Source organism: Thamnophis sirtalis, unplaced genomic scaffold (genome assembly GCF_051295495.1).
Source record: "Thamnophis sirtalis isolate CommonGarterSnake01/CBP01778 unplaced genomic scaffold, rThaSir2_p1.2 scaffold_1, whole genome shotgun sequence".
Classification (NCBI taxonomy): Eukaryota; Metazoa; Chordata; class Lepidosauria; order Squamata; family Natricidae; genus Thamnophis; species Thamnophis sirtalis.
This window is the reverse complement of record NW_028261381.1, coordinates 48,727,370-48,753,018: the sequence shown is the minus strand read 5'-3', so window position 1 is coordinate 48,753,018 and position 25,649 is coordinate 48,727,370. Positions and strand designations below refer to the sequence as shown.

The 25,649-nt window shown below is 37.6% G+C and overlaps 1 protein-coding gene across 4 annotated transcripts in view; it reads right to left on the bottom strand.

Annotated features, from left to right (window-relative positions):
• Window positions 1–25,649, bottom strand: part of ZNF148 (zinc finger protein 148) — a 48,270-nt gene that overhangs the window by 8,140 nt on the left and 14,481 nt on the right. For 2 of the 4 annotated variants that reach the window (XM_087711654.1, XM_087711661.1), the window contains exons 2-6: window positions 15,189–15,534; window positions 11,914–12,042; window positions 9,897–10,020; window positions 9,339–9,422; window positions 166–284 (exon numbers count right to left, since the gene is read on the bottom strand). In XM_087711654.1, coding sequence (XP_087567780.1) covers window positions 166–284; window positions 9,339–9,422; window positions 9,897–10,020; window positions 11,914–12,042; window positions 15,189–15,518 — 786 coding nt within the window. In that variant the 5' untranslated portion in view covers window positions 15,519–15,534. The remainder of the gene's footprint in view (window positions 1–165; window positions 285–9,338; window positions 9,423–9,896; window positions 10,021–11,913; window positions 12,043–15,188; window positions 15,535–25,649) is intronic. The other 2 variants (XM_087711668.1, XM_087711675.1) reach the window with 2 other exon arrangements.

The window sequence follows — 25,649 nt, the reverse complement described above, 5'->3', positions numbered from 1 at the left end:
GTCAGTGAATGGATACTAAACGAGGACTACTACCTGTATAAGTTCATCATTTTGCTTATATTTATTTCCCTGATATACAATATGGAGATGAATTACATGAAGTCATATTAATCAAATAGTTCTAACAATATTCACTGTATCTTTCTTTTGTCTTTCTTTAATTACCTGGAAGCAATATTCACACTGGTAAGGCTTCTCTCCGCTATGAGTTCTCTTATGTCTTTCCATGTGATACTTCTGTATGAATCTCATGCCACATTCATCACATCGAAATGGTTTCTCACCTAAGAATAAAAATAGAAAGTATTGTTAAATAAATGAGAAAGTGTTGTTAAATAAATGAGAAATAAGATATACATATGTTTCCATGCTAACATGCAGTAATTTTTACTGTCAAATACAAGTAAGATACCACCACAAAACTTGACAAGAAAATGCCATAATATTCAGAACATACAATCTGGAATGAAAACCAGCATTGAATATATATAGTGAATATATATATATATCTTCACTCGGGTGTCTCAGAACTAGAAATGTAAAACAAGTAGATGCGTATTCTCTCCTAAAAGGTTTTTGACATTAAAAGCTATGTGATGGTTAGGGGTGGGTGGGTGGTATATTTCTTTACCATCTAGCAATTTAAAAATAGTAAAACGTTTGTACAAAAATTGTTTTCTGACTTTTGTAAAGAGATCAAGTAATTGTACTAGCTTTGAATATACTGTAGTCATTTGTTAACTAATTAAATATCCCAATTCTACATTTATTTAGTTAGGCAATATAGAAAGAAAGTAAATTCCTCGGACAAATGTTGTACGGTATCTTTAGTATAATTTTAGATTAATCAAAATTATCTTTGAACTTTCTTTAAACTACTCCTGAAGAAAAAAAGTAATTCCATGCCAAATCAAGAAAACCTAGACCTTGAGGGTTGTAGGAATATCATGGATTTTCTTGGAAATGTACACAAACATAAAAACATAAAAACTATAACTATAGTTTTTAAATCCTTTTTTAAAAATAACTTTCTGGGATCTACATTCCAACTCCTCAAATATATGCTAAAAATTATCTTTTCCCATAAAACACACCCTTATTTGTTTTGCCTGAAAATGAGATGTGCACCATTCACAACAGTTAATAAGGTCTAGTTAATTTCAGTTCTTTAAACAGTGACAATGGCTCTGTATTTTCAAAACTACCACAACTGATAACCAAGCATTTAAGTGAAAAAACAGTTTTTCATAAATTTATTTTTGATGATCTGCTATCTGCTTGTCAAATCTGATCTCTAAGTGTACTTTACTCTCTATTTTTCACAGAGCTAACAGCTCTCAATCAAAAAATTCTTAATGAAAAAAAAATGTACTAACTGTAATTTTCTTCTAGTTTCAAGTTCTAATCTGATATTGGAAATATCTTTAAAATTATATATTTATGTATACAGGTATCCTCGACTTACGTTAGTTCATTTAGTGACCATTTGAAGTTACAACAGCACTGAAAAAAGTGACTTATGACTGTTTTTCACACTTAAAACCATTGCAGCACCCCCATAGTCATGTGATCAAAATTCAGATTGCTTTGCAATTGACTCATATTTATGACAGTTGCCGTATCCTGGGATCAAAGTCAATGGGGAAGCCAGATTCACTTAACAACTGTTACTAACTTAACTTATCTTACTACTAACTGCAGTGATTCAGTTAACAACTGTTGTAAGGAAGGTCATAAAATGGGGCAAAATTCACTTAACAAATGTTTTGGGCTCTATTGAGGTTGTAAGTCGAGGACTATCTGCATTAGCATTTAGTCTAATACTGCTTCTAATAACCGAAAGTGCACAATAAATGTAATATATGATAAGCTGTAAAATAAACCACAATTCAAAATCTTCACTGACAACCTGTCACAATGCAAAGAAAGAGATTGCTATTCAACTCGAGGCATAAAGGACTTAGCTCAAATTATCCTAATGAACTTATTATAGAAGGACCTAGTTCTCTGGAGAAGGCTCTGAGGCAGAGAAATGTGGAAGGAAAGAGAAGAGGGTGACTGGCAGCAAGGTGGATGGACTCAGGTACAGTGCTGAGGAGTATGCTGTTGAAAGAGTTGAGTCTATATTGATCAGGTGAAAGAAAGATCATCATGGAGAAAATCTATGCAGTCACTAGGAATGCAAAATGACTTGATGGCACATATTCAAACATAATTCATAGACCAGAAGAAATAAAATATTTGTTTGAGTATGAAAGCCTAAGGTGAATCATTATTTAACTTTAAAAATAGTGAAGAAAACCTTTGAAACCAAGATTTTGCTTTCAAAGGTTTTTATATCTTCACTCTTATATTCAACTCAGGGAGGGGAAGAAAACATTTTGTGGAAAAGATGGACTATTCCATGGTAGGATTTGGAGGACAAATCACATTATTTGAAATAAGAAATGGGGAAAAAAGTACAGGTTTTCTCTAGAATTTTTCAGAAGGCAAATTCTGCTTCATGCAAGTGGTTACATGCTGTTATGAGCTTTTTTAAAACAAATGATCACTGCAGCATATTGTACGAATCGGATTATAGTCCTAGATAAAAATCTTATCTGTACATCAGTTATCAAGTTACAAATAGCAAAAGTAATCATACTGTGACAAATCTGACATTAATAGTATCTTGGATTTTGAAATGTAGGTTCACGGATGTGTGTTCTTTGAAATGTCAAACATGTCCTTTTATCACACAATACAACATGTACAAAAAACTACCTCAAAGTATACATTCTGATCGACTGTAAAACTATAGAATATGTTATGGAGTTATCTTTTATGCAAACATCCATGTGGCTGATACTGCTACTCTTGACCATGAGCTTCCAAATATTTACAGGCAGTATACTATTTTACAGTGAATAACATTTGTTAAAATAGTAAAGTATACTACTGCAGATTCTAGGGCTGATTACTCTGCTGAATATGTGGGACATGGTGAGCCATATGAAGTTTTGGGGTATAATCACTTATAAAAATAAAATGTATTCATGATAAGAAGTTGCAACACGATTCTCATTTTTTTTCATATAGCATGGAATAAAGGTTTTGGAAAACATGTCTGTAAAGAGAAATCCAGTAACAAATTAGTAGATAAGTAATGGTGGCAATACTCAGATAATAGAAAAAACAAAAATATTAAACAACTGCTAAAATTCTGTTAACAAAAGACACATTTCTTACTGATTAGCCTTTAGTCTTAGCAATACTGGAGACTTTTGTAGAAAACTGCTTCTCCCTGCATATGCTCCTTTTCAAAACATGCCAGACAAGGGTTTTATTTTGCCATCAGTTAATTATTTAGGAAGCCTAACATAATTTGTCCTGTTATCTTAAAGGACTACTTAATACTATCTCCCCCCCCCAATAATACTTTTCATCTCCTTTTTTAATCTATTGTTTCCTTTCCCATAAAATGTGTTATTTTGGTTTCAATTAAACCTCTACATTGTAATAAATATTTGAAATTAAACCAATTCAGTCTCATTGGTTTAAAAATAATTGAGGATTTCAGTCAACTTGTGCTGCAACTTTTGTTTGGCAAATTATCTTTTTTAGTCCTAGAGTATTGCTTGTATACTTTTGGCATACAGGGGCAGCAAACCAAAAAGGAGTAAGTTCAGATAAAAAAACAAAACATACTTATTAATTATATTTATTTGTTGCCATCCCCATTCAGATTCTACTATTACTTTGTTTATATGCAATTAAAATTATGCATCATTAATGTGATTACTGCCTAATTGCATATTTGATCATTTCTTCCTTCAGTTACAGTGAAAGGGTCTGCATTCAAGGTTTTCAGGAAACATATGCAGCACTTGAATCTCAGATTGTGCCCCTTTCCTAAACTGTTTTAACCATGGTTTATAGAATGAGCCACATCTGGATGCAGCTACGCAACATTCTAAGGATTGTATTATATTGCCAATGGCAAAGTGACCTCTGCAACCAGAGGCATAATCAGATTTATACATAAAATTAAGGTTATAAATATCATAAACCATGGTTTAGAAATCATAACGGCTGAGTTCACAAAAAGATTCAACATGCTATGTGAATAGGCCACATTCCATTCAGATATATTAGTAATATAGTCTCATTAACCTTAGTCAGAGATTATGAAGAAAAACAGTATTTATTCTGGTCTGTATACTGCAAGTGTTTTATTCTGGGAGACACTTGGGAGTGAGGTTATATTATTACCAAATGTGCCAGAGAGCTAATTGTATTCTTCAATAGAAAGAAGACCATAACTGCCTTGCTAGGAAACGGCAATTTCAAGATGTACCTTAAAGGAACCATGTGGATTGGTCAAGGAATTAGCCTTAGTAATTACAAGGCCAATGAGAAATATGATCAGTCAAAGGTTCTGGCCAAGGCTTTAGAAAGAAAATATATGCAATAGAGAAGTTGTTTATGACTAAAGGAAGCTAAAGGAAGGAAAAGAGCAAGTCTTCCCCTCCAAAAGGAGGAGAGGTGTAGTCATATAATGTTAAGAAATCTGGATTCCATGCCAAACACTTCCATGAAAATCTCAAACAGGCAATAGAACTAAGAACTCAGGAAGATGAAGCATGAGGAACAGATCTGCAAAGTGATTCAGCTTGGAAATCAAAAGCAGAAGAAAAAGTGGAGAGCAGCTGAAAGCTGCTGAACTGTGCAGGATCTGGTTGATGAATTTAAAGGAAATGTGCTCTGAGAGACAGGCTACTGGGTGCTTATTATGTGGAAAAGAAAACCATCCGCTAAGCATACAAAATGTAAATACGGCTATCGTGTTTCAACTTGGTACTTGGAAAATGAGCAATTTTTAATTAGGCCAGTTTGGTCTAGTGGTTAAGGCATCAGGCCAGAAACCGGGAGATGTGAGTTCTAGTCCCACTTTTAGTGTCACCCTTTCTTAGCCCAATTCACTTTACATGGACGTTGTTGTGGAGAAAATAGGAGGAAGGAGTATGGTGTGTGTTTGCCACTTGAGTTACTTATAAAAATAATAAGGGCGAGATAAATAAATAAAAATAAATATTATTCCCTTGCCCAACTAGAATGGTGAGTCTCTAACCGTGTGATTGATTCTTTGCCTTTGCCACAGACCTCTGAGATTTTGTTAGATTTACTGTTAATTTTGATGGCAACATTTTTCTTTAATAAAGTCCCACTGGCCCAAGCATTAAAAATTCAGAATGGGATAAACATACCATATTTAGGTCACCAAAATCTTGTCAATCACTAGATGGCAGCACAGAGAAATAATAAACCCTAACAGCTGACATCTAGTTGTCCGCTGGATTTTTGCAGCCCAGTTCATTTAGCAACCTATTACAATGTGCGATTATAATATATACATTATAATGTAGAACTTCAAGAGAAATTATCAGTAACTGATGGTAGCTATGGTTCTGTTCTACATAACTGGAATAGGAATTACATGATGTCATGCCCCTATTGGAGCCTGAATTTGCAGAGGAAGATGAGCTGGAACTGGAGAGGACAGAAATCGAGGGGGCGGCTTTGTTGGCATTGGAGGAATGCGGGGAAGAATATGCTGAGTCAGGCCAGGGCCTTTCAGGATTGGGATGGCTTGCAGGCAGGGAGGAAGGGGAGGGGGTAGGATGACCAAGAGAAGCTAAGCAATGAACTTGAGAGACAGAGCTCAAGCGATGAGCAAGGACCACCCCTTCCTGATCCACGAGCATGGAGAGTGGAGAGAAGGCAAGAACAACGCAGACTGACCCAATGACTCTTCTCAAGGCACACCTGAGGACTGAGACTTAAGGAGATGCTGTAGGGAGGGACATTTGTTGAGAACAAATGCTGAATTCATGGAGTGTTGATTGCTGTTGCCGAAGTTTGAAGTTTTCTGGATTTCTTGCTTTCTTTCTGGCTTCCTGGAGTAATTGCCTTGTTCCTTTACCCCTGGACTCATTGACTTGCCCTGCTGGATTTTTTGCTTTGCAGCCATTGTGCTCACAGCTTTGTGCTGGACTACTTGCAGCCAGAGGCTGCTGCAGAGGTGTGTGTGTGTGTGTGTGTAATCACTTTGCTCTGGGATTTGCCAGAAATGTGGGAGCGTTTGGAAAAATTTGGAGCAATAAAGGGGTGGTTTGAACTGTCAGGTGAGACTGTGTTGCCTCCGTACCATGCCCCAGGTCATCACACATGACACTAGCTTGGGAAAGGTACAAATGAAGTCCTACACAGCTCAAATATATCCCTTGCCAAAGTCACTCACCTGAACACACAGACTACATATGATCAAGAATTCAGTTATCAAACCTATCTTCCATGCACAACTGAGACTTTGTATATAGGGACAGCACTTCAAAATATTCTGAGAACTATACTACAAGGTAGAGATCCCAACCCCCTGGCCAAGAACCGATGGTCTGTGGCCTGTTAGGAACCAGGCTGCAGGTGGAGGTGAGCAGCAAGCAAGCGAGCAAAACCAAAACTATCCCCCCTGGTCCATGGAAAAACTGTCCTCCACAAAACCATTCCCTGGTGCCAAAAATGTTGGAGACCACTGCTATAGGGAAAATATAGGACAGCTGGAGTTTATAAACTTGAAACTCAGTATAGCTTATTCCTGTTCATCTATCATTATATTATCATTGAGGTAATTAGAAACACTATTTGTACCGCAGGTAAAATTTGGGATCTATGTTAACCTGTTAGAGGAAAGAAAATGAAACTGGAAAAGTATTTCTTTAAAACAATTTAATACAGGTAATCCTTGATTTGCAACCATTCATTTAGTGACAGTTGAAATTACAACGGCACTGAAAAAAGTGACTTATGGCCATTGCAGCATCCCTTGGGGGGGGGGATGTCATGTGGTAAAAATTCAGCTGCTTGGCAACTGGCATGTATTTATGACAGTTGCAGTGTCCTGGGATTCTTGGGTGACCTTCTGACAAGCAAAGTCAATGGAGAAGTCAGGTTCACTTAACAATCATGTTACTAACTTAACAGCTGCAGTGATTCACTTAACAGCTTTGGCAAGAAAGGTCGTAAAAGGAGACAAAATTCACTTAACTTCTACTTTGCTTAGCAATGGAAATTTGGGGCTCAATTATGGGGGTAAATCGAGGATACCTGAAGTGAATTTCCTGCATATGAACGGAGAAGCAAAATCTAAACATCTTCAGAGAACAAAAATATTTCTAAATATAAAATACATTTTAATTATGTGTTGAATTTCAGTGACATGGCCCTTGAAATCTAAACTAAGTGCCACTAAAATATTGAAGCAGAATTTCACACACAGAAGGTTACAGCTTATACATTCCAGTTCTCCCTAGTTCAACACATTTGCAAGGAAGCACCGGAAAAGAATTTAGAGAATTTTTGCTGCACAGTTTACAGATCATCTGATATTATATACAGTACTTAGATAGTCCTAATATGGCTACGGCAATTATACAGATTGCATACTTCGGGGTTTTAGCATTTATTTATTTGTTTAAAAAGCAGCTGTTGGTGGCTTTAAGTAGGACTACAGGAAAGAAAAACATGCTTCAAATCTAACATCTTTCCCAACCTATCTTCCCCCATTTAAATGGGCTGTAAGGGTACTGATCACCAGCTTTTTTTCTTCTTTACAAGAAAAGTAATACTGAAAGATTCTATTTTGGGATGAAAAAATGATCAACAGGGAAAAGGAAATGTCACTTCCTTCTTTGTTTCTGATTGAAGCTTCCTATAGCTAATTTTTATTATCATTCTGGGTAGCACCCTGGATTCTGCTTCCAAAGGATGCTCTGGAGTGCATGAAAGCATGAATGTTGCTACTGTCTCACTACCAGACCAGCTGCAAAATCCCAGGAAAGGGTGGCTCTCTTTTAGTATATTTGCTTTCCCACACATTCTTAAACACGTTCTGGAAATCAAGTTCAAAGCTATACATAGCTCAGCTATTATTTATCTTAGAGGAGAAACACTGCAAGTTTCAAGATGCCATGTACCAATATAGACTAATACAATGGAATTACAGGTTTATTGAAGCTTGTTTGTAATTTCTTAGCAGGCTTTCTCAATGATAATTGCCCTGTCACAAAAAGATTACAAATCCATTCTACCTGGATCCTACTCCTTTCTTGTCATCATTTCTTCCAAGTAACATATTGCTTTCTTATTGGGTGTCACATCTTCATAAATTAGAAAAGTGTATATTCTAATGAACTACATAAATTAAGCAGGTTTATGCATATTTAAAAATAATCTGAAGAATTAATCTGAGTGAACCTGAAGTATTTTTGCAAGTGACATCTAGAATACATTTAGGCAATCTCTTTCCTCTTTATAAATGTTGGAAATCTTTTGGAGAAGTATTTTTATGCCAAACATACTGTATATGCTAATCATTTCAATTAACTGTGCAGAATGCTCGCATATCCCTACAGTAGAAAATTAGTTTTTGAAAATAAACTATATGTTTACATACTTATACTAAATTGTTTAACTAAGTAGATATCAACAATATTGAAGAACAGCAGCAGAAGAAAGCCAGGAAAAAAAGATAAAAATTAAGCATAGCTTTGGAAAAAACAGAGGAGTCAAGATGTCAAACCACAAATCCAAATACTGTTAAAACTAAAATGCAAGCATTCCAAGATTTGTGCAGGCAAGTTCACTGTGGAAAAAAAATGCTATTGCATTTCTCAAGATTTATATATAGACCAAAAAAAACTAAGCATTAGTAATTTTACAAATACGAAATATCTCACCAAGCAACACTTAGCTTATGTGCAAGTTCTACTTTTCAGAAAAAAAGAGTCTGAAAATTGGCATCTAGAAGTCCAAGGGGACTGTACTCCTAAATATTTATCGAAGCAATGAAAAGGCATGCACCAAAATGCCAAAAACCTACTAATGTCAAAGTGGTTTTAAAAATGTGATTTTCCTGAAGTAGATTTTTAAAGGCACAAATGCAGTAGAATTGTCTAATTTTGAATCTTTTTTCTTCTATTATCTTTTGCTAAATCCCTACCTCATTTTTAATTTTCTGTTTTAAATTTTATAAAAGAAAGGTGCAAACATACAACAGGCACTTGGGCTTTAATACTTTTGGAATATTTCTTTTTATCATTTACCCAACAGTAAATATTTCGCAAGCAGTGTTTTTATCAATTATCAGCACTTTACCACTTCAAAAAAAAAGCAAACTAAATTATATGCCTAAATTATTTCATGTATTAAAACAAAGCTGCCTAAATCACCCCAAACCTGGCCATGATTTGGAGAACAAAATTTAAAAATATCAGCAAAGATACTCAAGGCACTATACTCACCAGTATGAATCTTCTCATGCCTCTGCAGAAGGTACTTCTGTATGAAACGCATCTCGCACTGATTGCACTGAAATGGTTTTTCACCTTAAACAATATAATTCCACATCTGTAAGTTAAAAGCTACATACATTCATTTCTAAATACTCTCTTGTGAAATGAAACAGTTAACTATTGGAAGCCAGCAACCAAGTGGAGCTCCCAAATGTTTTAATTTAAAAAGCCCACCTAAACTCTCTGGAATAAAATAGTGCTCCTGAGACACTACATAATATATATTTAAAACCTTCATTGGCCAAGTAAGAAACCAGTCTATTTTTTTTTTTAAAGCCAAAATAGGTTGCTTGTAAATACATAGCATCTCTGTGTAAGAGCAACACAATATATCTCAAGTTAACTGTAAGGACACTCATTCTTTCTGGTATTTTTTGACACCTTGGTGCATGAAATACCTAAGCTTAGATGCCAGATGTCCTGCACTTCGGAATCTAAAATATATTCATTATTCAGTCAGTTGTTTCAGATTGATAATAAAAGAAACAATTTAAATTCAAGCAGTACCTGTATGAATGAAGACATGTCTTTGTAAATGGTAGTTGGTTCTAAAGGCAGCATTACAATGCTCACAAATGTGAGATTTGGTAGTTTTCAGACCAAGTGATCCATCCTCATTTATTGTAAGGATCTATTTTTAAAACGGCAAAATTCAGTCTCACATTAATTTCTGAATAATTATATTTCAATGCAAATTCATGCTCAGAAGGGGGAAAGTAAGCACTTTAGTATCAAGCCACAATGCAAAATAGAGAGTTTATAAAGGTGGGTGAACTGCAATTATTTCCTTCGGTGATATGACAGTGTTATTTTTTCAGTGTTTGCAATATAGGTGAACAGCTTGCCTCTTAAAGTTCCATTGTTGGAAGTTTTCTAGAAAAAATTGGTTAACCATAAATCTGGGATAGTATAAGGACCCTTGCTTTAGAAGACCTCCAAGGTCCCCTCCAGCCCTATGATTCTATGTAAATAATGAAGTAGAACAGCTACATGTTGATACTATTGCTGCTATAAAAATTGTTTCTCTTAACCCTGGCATCCTGCAACAATTTTAAATGATCTTTCTGGGTGACCTAAGAAAAACAATCAAGAAAATAAGCTATAAATGGGGAGGGTGGATGTTTGCTTATAGCTTATAAACTTTTTGCTTACAAATACCTACCAACTGCAAAATTTTCCTTTTACTTTGTTTTTGGGATAGTGATATCATAGCGTGTAATTTGGTCCCTTTGCTTGCAGATTTTCAGTGAAATTTTAAGATTTCACTGAATTTTAAGAACACCATTTTTAGTCTTAATTACATGCTCATGCATAAGCGGTATGCTGATTCACCTTGCCTGACAGCTTCAGCTGGGCTTCTCTGCCCAGAAGAGTCCATGCTATCTTTAACCTTCTGTGTGAACCATGAATTTTGTCTTTAGTATCATTGCTATACACTTTCAGCTGAAAATTCACTAGATCTGCTGTTTTAAAAACACAAATATACAGCTGGGGACTCTAAATCCCTAACCGTATATATGAAACACAGCAGAAGGCATATTAATAGTCATGCTCTAATTAGGTTAAATTATAATTTTCAAAGTTATTGTTTAAAAAGACTTCTTAAGTAGCACTCAGATGCTACTTTTTGTAGGCAATTTTGAAACCTAGTTTATACAATACTGAGAAAGTCTGTTGGGAAATGAAAACGGAGAACATAGTTCTTTTACTATTTTCAGATTATGAATGAAACAGCTATGTGAAATGTTTAACTGGTTCTGCATACAGTTAATGAAAAGTTAAGAAACTGAATTAAACAGGGGAAATATTTTCAACAGTGATTATTTTCAACAGAGACAACATTTGACATTTTCAAGCTTAAACCTCACAGTATGAAACTTGCCACTTAGGACATACTGCTGAGTGGAAATTAATGAGGACAAATAATTGGAGTTCACATTTGCAAATGGCCACAGTATAACAGGGAGTCTGAATTTAAAAATATGTGTTTAATTCCCAAGATCTTACACATTTTTGACTCAGTTAATGGAGGGAAACTCAAGCTGTAAAACCTTAAATAATAAGGTTTAGATCAACACAATTCCTTTCAAATTATTACAGCTATGATTATTACCTTTTCACTGTAAGGTAATTATTTCATTTCAGATACATACAATGATTACTTTCAGCACTAATGCATTGTATGGGTAAAAATAAAGTTCATAAAATTCAGTGTTATTTAATTCGCCTCAATACTAAGTCCTTGTTAAAGCTATGTTATTCATCTAAGTATTCATTTCTAAATGGTCTTTGTACAGCATAATTACAGAAAAATATTTAGAGAACAGCTTTCCTGAGATGTGAAAGTACACTAAAGGTTTATGCTGTGAAAAGTAGTTTAAAGAAACATGCCATGAGTATCTTTGCTTTAGAACTGTTGCTAGGTGAATTTATCATTGGCAGATAGTATTTCCAATGAAATAGATGAATTCCATGGTAAATCACCGTGCCTTTTAATTACCAGGTCTTTAATTAATTGTCTTACTTTTGCTGGAGAACGCTGCTTTCTTTTCTTCTTCTTTTGCATATCTATGCCTTCTCGCATTAACTTTTTGTCCCGTTTCTGTTGCTCAGCCACATCAGTAAATGTAATTTCTTGTTTCACACTGATCTGCTAAAATAGCAATTTCACATATACTAAGAAATAATGGCAAATTCACTTATTTATTTATTTATTTATTTATTTATTTATTTATTTATTTATTTATTTATTTATTTATTTATTTGTCTTGTATGCCGCCCACTCCCGGAGGACTCCGGGCGGCTCACAAAAGACAAGGGAAAGGGGGGAATGAGACAAAGACAACATATTAAAAACAAAACCAACATTCACAATTTCTGTGGAGGTAGATGCTTCTCAGCTCCCCCCAGCTTGCTGGAACAGCCAGGACTTCGTGGCTTTGCGGAAGGCTGGGAGGGTAGTAAGGATCCGGATCTCAACAGGGAGCTCGTTCCAGAAGGCCGGAGCTGCAACAGAGAAGGCCCTCCCCCGGGGAGTCGCCAGTTGACATTGGCTGGCAGATGGAATCCGGAGGAGACCCAACCTGTGCGATCTAATTGGTCTGAGAGAGGTAATCGGCAGGAGGCGGTCTCTCAGGTACCCAGGTCCGATGCCATGTAGGGCTTTATAGGTAGCGACCAGCACCTTGAAGCGGATTCGGAGACTGATAGGTAGCCAGTGCAGCTCGCGGAGGATAGGTGTAACGTGGGTGTACCTTGGTGCACCCACAATCGCTCGCGCGGCTGCATTCTGGACTTGGAAGGGCACTGTGCTTTTTTATTATGCTGTATTGGGGGGGGCACACACAATTTTAATTGTTTATTGAATGCTCTACTGATATTGCCCTCTTGTTATACTTTCAAATGCAGTTCTATTTGAATTATGTGCAATACATACAAATAAAACTTCGATTTATTGGAACAAATAGAGAGAGGCCATGTCTATTATTGCCAACTGCATTAAATCAGTTGCCCTCAGTTGTGATATAACTACACAAATTATGCAGATTTCAGTAATGATATTATTATTATGATGACACAAATACTATGAAAATTTTTGTCCACTGGATCTGAGATTCATTATGTTAAAGTCTGTTAAACTGGAGATTTACTGAAAACATGTTTACTTAAACATTTAAAACAGATAATCCATTTTAAATTTCTGTTTCATGACAATACAAAAATAAATTCTCCCTCAAATTAAGCTCAACTTCCAGATGGACATGATTACATGGGCGCATCCATCCTGTTTTCTTGGCAACAATATTGAGGTCATTACTACAGATCTTATCCTACATGTTTATTACTTCTCAGTCTTACGAAGCCTTGGGACTCCCGGATAGTCTGTCTACTTCTCAACTATTAACCAACTCCATGTTTAGCTTTTCAAATTCAGATTGTGTCAACCAGGATCTGACATTTACTGTCTTAGTCACAATATGCAGGAATGCCAATTTTGCAGTGGAAACTTGGCTCATTGCTCAAAAAGGTAGTCATTAAATTGGTACCTAGGTCATAGTATTTCTAATCTAAATTTTTGATTGCTATTTCTCAGAGTTGCTATATAATTCTCAAAAGAATGTGAGGTTCCAGGATTTCTTTGACTGAAATTAGTGCTATGTTTCCTACAGAATAGCAATTACTGTAATTCTTTAATGTTTTCTTGAAAAGACAACTTACATTCGAAGTAGGTGTTAAAGTCAAAACAGGTTATTTCCCACAGAGAAGTAAGATGCAAATGTGTTCGGTTTGGCATTAAGATTTAGATACATGGCTTTGTTCTACCTAAGTGTTTATAATAAAATTCTCATGTTTTATGTTCTATATCTCATTTCCGTTCCCAAGATTTTTAGCAGAACCTTCAATTGTAAGATCACAAGGCAAAATCTGACAACATAATATAATGAATTAAAACATACAAGCAGACCTTGCTTAGCAACTGCTTTGGGTAGCGATCGTTTGATATTACAACTGTGATTTTAAAAAAGTAATTTTGGAACCATGGCCACATTTAAAACCTTTGCAGCGTCTTTCCCTATTTCTCAGTTATGTGTTTGCCACTACAATTGGTTAGCATAAGCCGCGCTATGCCTGATCCATTTTATTCTCTCCCCCACTTACAGCAGACTGGAGAGACTGTCTAAGCAAGCTAGTTGCTCCTGAACCAAGTTTTTTCACTGTGTTAACTGCTGCCTAAAAGGTTAATTAGCAGGCTTAACAGCTGCTGCCTGCAACTGGCAAGACTTTAATCATTTTCACAACTTTGAGTTTTGTTTGCCTCCTAAGTAGCTCATGATAAGACCAGTCAGCATGCTAGGCAAACAGCTGGCACAAGCATATTTTTCAATATGTATTTCTCATTGTGTGTCTGATTATTTTCTTGTAATCCCTTCTTTCCCAATGAATATACAACATTACTTCCCTTCCCTTCTTCAGTAATTTTTTTTTTGTAAAAGGAGATATAAAAATAACTCACAATCATGAAGAATTGTCCCATGGTAAAATTTTTGTAAATGTTCCTTTTTTAAATTATAAAACAACATTTAATCAACATTAGTCAAATAGTTTGACTTAAAAGCAAATTTGTCCTTGTAAAATGCTCATATCAGCTATCTTTGTCTTTCATTCAGGATCAAAGTCATCTTGTACAGTATATACACAAAATGTAGTGTCCCAGCAGGTTTTTCAGTGCAGCTCATTACCCCTTGTCCATCCACTGGATTGTCAATCCCTCACTTTAATTGCATGTTTCTTGGCTTTTCTGCCTTCCTTCAGTCCTTATCAGTGCCTTCCTGCCCACTCTCCTCCAATTCCACTCATCTATTTATCTGTTTAAAGGTTGAAACTTTTCTAAATGAAAAGAAGAAACTTTTCATTTCAAAATGAAAAATAAAATAAACCTGAAATTCTGGAGGAGGGAGTATTAATAAAGGAAAACTCTTTTTCAGTGTCATAATCCCACCAACAATTTTAAGAACCATTACTCTCTTTAGACTACAGAGAAGAGGCTATAAAGGCCTTTAGTAACAAACACATAGTACCAAAGATGCACACAACTAGAAAAACTGGATGAAATTATCTTAGAACAACCTTTTAAAAATGTATTTCTTTCCACTGTTAACTTAAAACCAAATCAATCACTGATTAATGAAATAAGATATCTGTAAATCACTGCCTTCTTCTCATGATTACCCTTTGTCACACTTTGAAGCAATCTCTACATAATCGCTGCAGGCAAAATTAGGGAAAGAAAATACTTACAGGAACATTAACTGCGTAATGAAGCCCTTGAGGAAGTCGGTCTTGTCCCTCCATGTCATCATCATTTTTCACCGTCTCTTCATGAACCATAAGTTCATCATGTGGGATCATTTCTTGTGGTCGGAGTTCACTTTCTTGTAAAACTTCATCTGCAGAAATAATTTCTTGACGTGCCATAGCCCGGTCTTGAAGCACTGCCTCTTGCCGTTCCACAGAAATTGCTGACTGGTCAGAGGTGGCACCCATTCCAACCATATTCCTTGATGACTGCATCTGTTCTATGCTACCACATTTAAGAAACAATCCTCCCAGCTTATCTTCAATGTTCATTCTTAAGTGCAGTAACCTATAAGAATGAAATTAATAAACTGAGTTGAAAACTATATATGAGATACATCCTCAAGTCTTGCTGACAGCACTGCTGAAAAGAATATTTCCTGACTAAGTGCAGTATAGGGAACACAATATATTTTACTAATGAGACAAAATCTAACTACAAGAGATTTGTCAATCCCCTCCCAGAAAATGAAATACATCCCCCCCCCAAACAAATAAAATATTTCTGGTAAACCTTAACTTCAAACCTGGCAATTATATAGAATCAAAACCATACACATTACTAGAAAAATACAGAACATGATGCATTTGCCCCAGAGATTCAACACTACGGCAATGAGTTTCTTGCAAAATGTCAGAGTGCATTTCTATGTTATAAGGAGTCATGGGACATTCAGAAGATTTCCTCTTCTAAGAATGGGGTGAGTCTCAGATTTCTTGAGGGGGGGGGACTCTTGGCATTGGATTCCCCTCTCCCCAGACGGTCTAAAAGCTTCAGCAGATTATTTTTAACTGAAATTCCAACATCAGAAAAGGGGAAAATGAGGAACATTGAGACCACACTAGATTGAGGAAAACCTTGGATGTGTGGAATCCAAGGGTCTCCTATTGATCAACAACACTCCCAACATAGGAATATGTATTTATACCAAACCTAATTTTCCTCCCATTACTTGCAAAGGGGAAAAACAGTAAAAGACTGCTCTATTAGAAATCAGCATTATAAAAAAATACAGGAATGTATATTTGCAAAGTGGAAACCTAGCTAGCATGTAACCTATGCCAATATGATTTAATTATGGAATACTTTAAGGACAAAGGAATGCTTAATTTTACCCACTTAATATGCATTTTCTATCACAAAATAGCTTCCAAGGGGTCTTCAAGGATAGCCTCCTTGAAAAGAGAATTCCAGTGTCCAATTGTGAAGTGATTAGAGCAGGAGTGACTGCCTGAAGGGCCTCCCAATCTGGGAACAGGCACAACTAGCAGACCAGATGGATCTGTGCAAAGGCCCTCCTAGCCATATCTGCAACCTGCTCTTTGACCTCCAAACTGGACTCCAGTCTCAAATGAGAAAGTGCAACGCAAGGCCAAACTGGGATGTTTGTAAGCTGATTTAACATGTCAATTCCTCTACTAACCCATAAATGCAAACACATTCAGACTGGGATTATCCCAAAATGTAAATCTGTTACCGTATAAGAATCAGAATGACTGGGGTATTTCTGTCCTCAAATCTTTATTATATACCTTGCTGCCTTTATAACTGAAAATGCAGCAGAATCTCAATTAAAACAAATACCCAAAGAAACAATTTTCAGCTATGGTATTGGTGGGATCACATACTTTAAAATTGTTCCCAGGATTATTTATTTAACCTATTTGAATTCTATTGTAAAATAGAAGCTAAAATAGTCAATGGTAAGAGTTGAAAATCAGGAAAGTTAAAATCCCTGTTATAATCTACCATCCGTAATTTAGATAAAAAATACTAGGGGAGTTTTTCTTATTAAAAGCATTCTTCAAAACTCACCAAACCTGCTTCAAGTTCCTTAAAAGTATTAGAAAGGATTTTTTTCTAAGAATTTCAGAATAATATTAATTATTACAACATTTGTCTTTCCTTATAACAAATAGGAAAGATACATCTTTCTCTATCTGTTTATATAAAAGTAAATCTGGGACAAGCAGGTTGAGATATTTATGTCCAGAAATGAAAAAGCTATTCTTACATAATTTTCCAAAATATTGAAACAATTCAAGAATTCAAAGAACAAACTCCCATTTTCACTGGTTTTCCCAAACATATCACAACCTACTGCAAATTTTAAAGACTTATTCCGATTAATTGAAATACCTAATAATTTACCAAACTGTGGCATAACAGAAATAAATTTTCCTAATTTCCAATAAGACACAATATAGTATCAACATATCAGTGGTGGGTTCCTGATCCCATTGCAACCAGTAGGTTTGCAACGGGGCCCGGAGTCCACCACATGAACGTGTGCAGCGCGTGTGCATACATCCTTACCTCTTGCAACACCACTGCGACGCTCGTTGCTTGGCAGAGCGTTGCGCAGGCGCCGTGCACTCCGTGCGTGTGTGTGTAAGCGCCGAAGAGCTCAAATACAGGTAAGGAGCTTGAGCAGGCGGGTGCCCCCTCCGGAGCACCATACCAGAACAGTACCCGGTGCTCCGGGCAGGCCCCAGTACGTCCGTACCAGGGCGTACCGCCTGCAACTCACCACTGCAACATATAAAAATAATTTGTTCAACTCTAGCCACTTTTATGGCCAGAATATCCTTTAACTGACTGAGAAAAGAGGTCAAATTAAATATAAGAACAGAGGTCACACTTGATGACTTCCAGCGAACATCTTGACAGGTAAAGAAATAGTCCCATCTGTAATGATCCTGGTCTTCGTATAAATCCAACAAATAAAAAAGAAGGAAATCCATGTTGGCCAAATCTTGACTCAAAAATTTCAACTACTACATATTAAAAATCCTTTCTTCACCTATTGAGAAAATTATTGCCAATTCTATTTTTTTTAAATAACATATGCCTAAGACAGTGATGGCTAACCTTTTTGCTGTCGTGTGCCAAAAGCGCTTGCGCACTCGCATGCCCATAATGCAATGCGTGTGCAACTTCCCCCTGCCCTCCATGCATGACCGCCGTGCATGTGTGTGCGCACCTTGTGCATGCACGTATGACACCCCCCCCCATCCATGCAGAAACCAGAAAACCAGCTGCTGGCAGGAGGGAAGTACGTGCCCATGCATGGTGAAGCTGAGCTGGGGTGACAGCTTGCATGCCTGCACAGAGGGCTCTGTGTGCTATCTGTGGCACGCATGCCATAGCTTCGCCATCACAGGCCTAAAATATCGATTAATGATAAATGGTTTGTTCGCCTTTTATGAATCTAGACTGCAGGAATTAAAATAAAAGTACAACAAACCTTCAATTTAACTGACTTTTTAGGAAGACAGAGTTACTGTTAAATCTAAATATGCTACATCATAGTTCTCCAATCTTTGGAAGGAGAGGGAATGGTTCTATGCACTGTTCTTACAAATAGAGAGTATGTGCATGCGCTCTCCCACTGCTCCCACGGGTGGGAATGCACACACATGCTTGCTTGCCACTTCCATGGCCCGGTTCTGAAAGGCTCAAGGCCTGGTAGTGGGATAGGGCCTGGGGGTTTGGGACCCTTGGTCTATATAACAGAGTTGCTGTCAACATTTTAGTATCAATGTTTATTAAGGAATCACACAGTAATTTGTATAATTACTTTATTTTAAGTGGTCAACACCACTTTTATATTATCTTGATAGAGGAAACTAATAGAAACTTTATTCAAGCAAGTTTCATTATAACTTTCCAACAATGAAGAAGAATCCACCACCACCCCTCATTATGTACACTATATTGCCAAAAGTATTCGTTCACCTGCCTTTACTCGCATATGAACATGACATTCCATTCCTAATCCACAGGGTTCAATATGACGTCGGTCCACCCTTTGCAGCTATAACAGCTTCAACTCTTCTGGAAAGGCTGTCTACAAGGTTTAGGAGTGTGTTTATGGGAATTTGTGACCATTCTTCCAGAAGCACATTTGTGAGGTCACACACTGATGTTGGATGAGAAGGCCTGGCTCTCAGTTTCCACTCTAATTCATCCCAAAGGTGTTCTATTGGGTTAGGTCTGGACTCTGTGCAGGCCAGTCAAGTTCATCCAGACCAGACTCTGCCATCCATGTCTTTATGGACCTTGCTTTGTGCACTGGTGCACAGTCATGTTGGAAGAGGAAGGGGCCAGCTCCAAACTGTTCCCACAAAGTTGGGAGCATGGAATTGTCCAAAATGTCTTGGTATGCTGAAGCATTCAGAGTTCCTTTCACTGGAACTAAGGGGCCAAGCCCAGCTCCTGAAAAACAACCCCACTCCATAATCCCCCCTCCACCAAACTTTACACTTGGCACAATGCAATCACACAAGTACCGTTCTCCTGGCAACCGCCAAACCCAGACTCATCCATCAGATTGACAGATGGAGAAGCACGGTTCGTCACTCCAGAGAACGTGTTTCCACTGCTCTAGAGCCCAGTGGCGGCGTGCTTTACACCACTGCATCTAACGCTTTGCATTGCACTTGGTGATGTATGGCTTGGATGCAGCTGCTCGGCCATGGAAACCCATTCCATGAATCTCTCTACGCACTGTTCTTGAGCTAATCTGAAGGCCACATGAGGTTTGGAGGTCTGTAGCGATTGACTCTGCAGAAAGTTGGCAACCTCTTCGCACTATGCGCCTCAGCATCTGCTGACCCCGCTCCGCCAGTTTACGTGGCCTATCACTTCGTGGCTGTGTTGCTGTTGTTCCCAAACACTTCCACGTTCTTATAATACAGCTGACAGTTGACTGTGGAATATTTAGGAGCGAGGAAATTTCACGACTGGATTTGATGCACAGGTGACATCCTATCACAGTTCCATGCTGGACTTCACTGAGCTCCTGAGAGCGACCCATTCTTTCACAAATGTTTGTAAAAACAGTCTGCATGCCTAGGTACTTGATTTTATACACCTGTGGCCATGGAAGTGTTTGGAATTCCTGATTCTGATTATTTGTATGGGTGAGCGAATATTTTTGGCAATATAGTGTATGTTATATTACTAAGTCGGACTAGGAATTTTCTTTTTTTTTTCATAACTTAATAGAAGCTGTTAATTCTTATACATATAAAGGTGCAGCCAGATAATTAACTTGGTGATATGTAATATTTGGAAAAATATAGTAGTTAAAATGATTGATATCTCCCTCAGTAACTTTTTCTTTGTTATTATGTTGACAAATAGAAAATTTGTTTCTACATTACTTTCATTACTTTCTCCAAATGCTTTTGCTCAGATTTAAAAAAAAATCCATGAAGCATAAGCAACAAATAGATGTATATGTCATAAAATGAATCTGAAATACAAACAAAGTTCATAGGGTGTTTTTCTTTTTTTTTAAATTCATCAAAAGCCTTATTTTACTTCTGTGATAATAATAAATAAAAGAAAACAATAAAGAATATGTTGGGATCAAAAAAAGGAAAATATGAAAACTATATTTCCTTCTGGAAATTTCCAGAAAACAAAACAAGGTAAAATGGAATCAGAAGTTTTTGTTTCTTTTGTTGCTTAGGTAAACACAGATGTGTAGTTAGTACTATACTAAGGTTATTTTTAGTTTCTGTGTATTTTGTCAGCTTTATTGGCCAATACTCATTGCCTCTATTCAATTTCATGCTATTTGATTAATTGAGGATTTTGGTGCACATAATTCCCCCTTCCTTTCTTACACATCCATGTTATCCTGGAATTTGTGCAGAATATTATAATTTTCCTGTGAATCTATTATAGAACTTTGGAGAAGCAGTATATAATGTTAGCACTATAATATCATTTATCATTAATTTTTAATGATAATCTTGACTTATAATTTAATCATTAAGGTTTATATTTTCCTTTCACTTATTTTTAATAAAATTGATTTTGAAATTGTAGATTGGGTATTCAACTCTCAAAAAAGGGGCCAGATTTACCAGATCATAACACTCCAAAAGTTATAAGGCTACGATCTACAGAGATTTTATTATTGTTGTATAATTCCAATATCACTAATCATGTGTCATGACCAATGTTGGTCAGATGCATTCTTCATCTGAGCTCTACCCACAAACCTGGGAACTGCATAGGTAGCACCTAATTATTTATGAATTCCACAGCTCCCCTATTTGCAGTTGGGCTATTTTAAATTGTTCCAAATTTAGATAATCCAATTTCAAAGTCTTTGTGATACTGCATCTGGTGCCCAAATAACAAAGCACGGTTCTATTTTGGATTTTAATATACCATTCCTAAACCTCTACCATAATTTGGTGTTGTCCAACTGCCCTTCAATGTATTTTTTTAAAATGCTCATGGAGTGCTTTGATTGTTTCAGAGTGTTGTTGTCTGCATACAGTCTGCCAGATAGTTCTGCTTGGATCCTGCTCATTCCTATTGTGTCCAAGTATTTTTACAGATCTTTTAGTCTGGTACCTAGCACACAAACCACTATTGGCACCACGGCTTTCTTTTACACATTTGCTTGCTATCTCTTTATATTTTTCTTCCTTTTGTTTTTCATTGATCCTTCTATCACCAGCTACTGTGCTGTCAATTATCCACACTTGTTTCTTTGCAACTACAGTCATAACTGGTTATTATGGAATAAATCCTTATTGGTTTGTATGTGTAGGTCCTATGGGATCCTAACCTTTGTGTTCTTCTTCAACATTGCAATTGGGTTGCTGGTAAGCAACAATAAATAAGACCACTTTACTGCATGTTTTAAATAGTGCAATCTTCTCACATCTATATACCAGGTGTTCCTCCTCTTCTTTGCATAACTGATATGTTTTCTCAGTCTTTATACTATTAGTGTTACTAATGGCATACAGAAAAAATCTTAGGAGGCAGGATGAAGTGATGCTGCCTAGACAATGGTCAAATGAAAGAATCTAGACTAGACAGGAAACACAACCAGATAAACTAATTCTACTTTATTGTAAAGCTGTATTAATAGAATCTTGCAAGTGTGGAAGTAAAATTCTTCTGCCATCATCTTTACAGCCCAAGAAATTAGGAAGAGTCCCTTCTTAAATTCTTGCTCAGTCCACTATGCAATTGTGGGTTATGCTCTCTCTTATCTGAGAGTTCCCCAGACAGCATCTCTTTGCTCCCTCGCCCAAAGCCTTTCCCACATATTATTACAGTTAACTTGGTGGCTGATTTATTCACAACCAATGTAGCTGCGTTGCAAGTTGAATGAGCTGTGATATGTCTCGGAATGAGATGAGCTAGGTGCTCATAAGCCATCAATATGTAAGCCCTTAGCCAGTGTCTGATGGTAGAAGGAGACACCTTTTTCCCCATGGAGGCCGGCTGGAAGAAACGAAGAGCGATTTCATCTGATGAACTGACACCGTCCTCTTGATATAACAACTGAGCACCCTCTAAACATCTAAGGTATGCCACTGCCGTTCAAGAGGGTGGGTGGCCCTTGGGCAAAATCTGACAAAACTATCTCCTACGCTCTGTGAAAGCATGACTTCACCTTCGGGAGGAAAGATGGATCTAGATGCAGGGTGATGGTGTTGGGCCGAAAAATGCATAGGTCCTCCCAAACCAACAGGGCCACCAGTTCCGAAATTTGCCTAGCTGAAGTCACAGCGATGAGGAAGTCCACCTTAAGGGAAAGTAGCCAGAGGCTGGCAGAATGCAGCATCTGAAACGGTGCCAAGGTGAGTGCCTGCAGGACAACTGTAAGGTCCCATCAGGAAACTGTGCATCCTCAGGTGATGAGAAATGGGATGTCTGTCCTCAATAGTCAAAATTATGGCCAAAGCGGATGCCTACCGTCTAAGGGTGTTGGGTGCTAAACCCCTACACAGTCCATCCTGGAGGAAGTCCAGGAGCTGCGGTATAGACACCGAAAGTGGGTCAAGGTGTCCCCTGACACGCCACTTGCAGAAGGCAACCCAGGTCGTGTTGTAAATCCGGTTGGTTGATTGGCGTCTGGAGGCCTGGATAGTCTGGATGACCCTCCAGAGAACTCGCCCCTTCTCAGGATGTCCCTCTCAAGTGCCAAACAGTCAACTGGAGATACTGGGGATCTGGATGAATCAGTGACCCCTGGCTGAGAGAGACCATATCCAAAGGAATTCTCCAGGGCCGTGACACTGACAGATTGACCATTTTGCGTGATCTATGGTCGATCTGCTCAGCCAGTCTGCCTGGACATTGGCTGTTCCAGAGATGTGTTCCACCCTTATGGAGAGGAGATTGCATTCCACCCATAGGCCTAACTTTTCTGCCTCACGCATGAGAGCTCCTTGATGGTTCACATGTACTTTTGCGGCTACGCTGTCTGTCAACAAGAGCATGTGCTGACTTATTATCCTGTCCTGGAACTGCCGGAGGGCCAGATGGGCTGCCCTGAGTTCCAGCCAGTTGATACTGATCTCTGACTCCTCCTGTGACCACCGACCCTGAGTCAAGTGATATTGTTTGTGTGCGCCCAGCCAAAGAGCCTGGCATCTGATGTTATGGTGACTCGAATCACATGAGTATAAAGATGTTGAAATGGTTGTAAGTGTGAAAAACAATCATGTCACTTTTTTCAATGCTGTTGTAAATTTGAACAGTCACTACATGAACTGTTGTAAATTGAGGACTACCTGTACACCAAGGTGGGTCAGGGTATGTAAATTCAGACGATTTCTGGAGGAGGAGAGTTAAGACCTCCTTCCAACTTTCACACAATGGGTCCAGCTGTTCCACTAGTGATCTACGTATATACGGTTGCCTATCTGATCAACTGAGAACCAGGATAGTAAGAAACAATCAAGTCAGGAATACATACAATATGGAATTGAAGAAAAAGAAAATTCTTTCTTTGAAGGATTTAAATGTATATACAGTTGCAAGAAAAAGTATGTGAACCCCTTGGGATTATGTGGAGTTTTGCATGAATTGGCCATAAAATGTGCTCTGAACTTTATCTAAGTCACAACAATAGACAAACACAGTCTGCTGAAAATAATACTACACAAACATTAGATGTTGCCATGGTTTAATTGCACATAACATGTAAACATACACAGTGCAGGGAGGAAAAAGTATGTGAGCCCCTAGCCTAATGTCTCCTCCAAGAGCTAATTGGAGCCAGGAGTGAGCCAACCTTGACTCCAATCAGTGTGATGATATTGGATGTGTTACTGACAGCTGTTCTGCCCTTTAAAAACACACACCTATTGTAGGTTTATTGGTTTCAAGAAGCACTGTCTGATGTGAACCATGCCTAGCAGAAAAGAGCTCTCAGAAGACCTACGATCAAGAATTGTTGACTTCCATGAAGCTGGAAAGGGTTACAAAAGTATCTCCAAAAGCCTTGATGGTCATGTGTCCACGGTAAGACAGACTGTCTACAAATGGAGAAAGTTTAGCACTCTTGCTACTCTCCCTAGGTGTGGTCGTCCTGTAAAAATGACTGCAAGAGCACAGTGCAGAATGCTTCATGAGGTAAAGAAGAATCCTAGAGTGTCAGCTAAAGACTTACAGAAATCTCTGGCACATGCTAACATTTTTGTTGACACATCTACAATAAGGAAAACATTAACAAGAATGGAGTACATGGGAGGACACCACGGAGGAAGCCATTGCTGTCCCAAAAAAAATATTGCAGCACGTTTGAAGTTTGCAAAAGAGCACCTGGATGTTCCACAGCACTACTGGCAAAATATACTGTGGACAGATGAAACCAAAATTGAGTTGTTTGGGGAAAACACACAATACTATGTGTGGAGAAAAAAAGGCACAGCACACCAACATCAAAACCTCATCCCCACTGTAAAATATGGCGGAGGGAGCATCATGGTTTGGGGCTGCTTTGCTGCCTCAGGGCCTGGACGGATTGTTGTCATTGATTCCAGAGTTTATCAAGACATTTTGCAGGAAAGCGTACGGCCATCTGTCTGCCAACTGAAGCTCCGCAGGGGATGGGTGATGCAACAGGACAATGACCCAAAGCATAAAAGTAAGTCAACACAAAAATGGCTTCAACAGCACAGAATACGCCCTCTGGAGTGGTCCAGTCAGAGTCCTGACCTCAACCCGATTGAAATGCTGTGGCATGACCTTAAGAGAGCGATTCACACCAGACATCCCAAGAATATTGCTATACTGAAACAGTTTTGTGAAGAGGAGTGATCCACAATTACTCCAGATCGTTGTGCAGGTCTGATATGCAACTACAGGAAACGTTTGGTTGAGGTTATTGCTGCCAAAGGAGGGTTAACCAGTTATTAAGTCCAAGGGTTCACATACTTTTTCCTCCCTGCACTGTGAATGTTTATATGTTATGTGCAATTAAACCATGGCAACATCTAATGTTTGTGTAGTATTATTTTCAGCAGACTGTGTTTTTCTATTATTGTGACTTAGATGAAGTTCAGAGCACATTTTATGACCAATTCATGCAAAACTCTACATAATCCCAACGGGTTCACATACTTTTTCTTGCA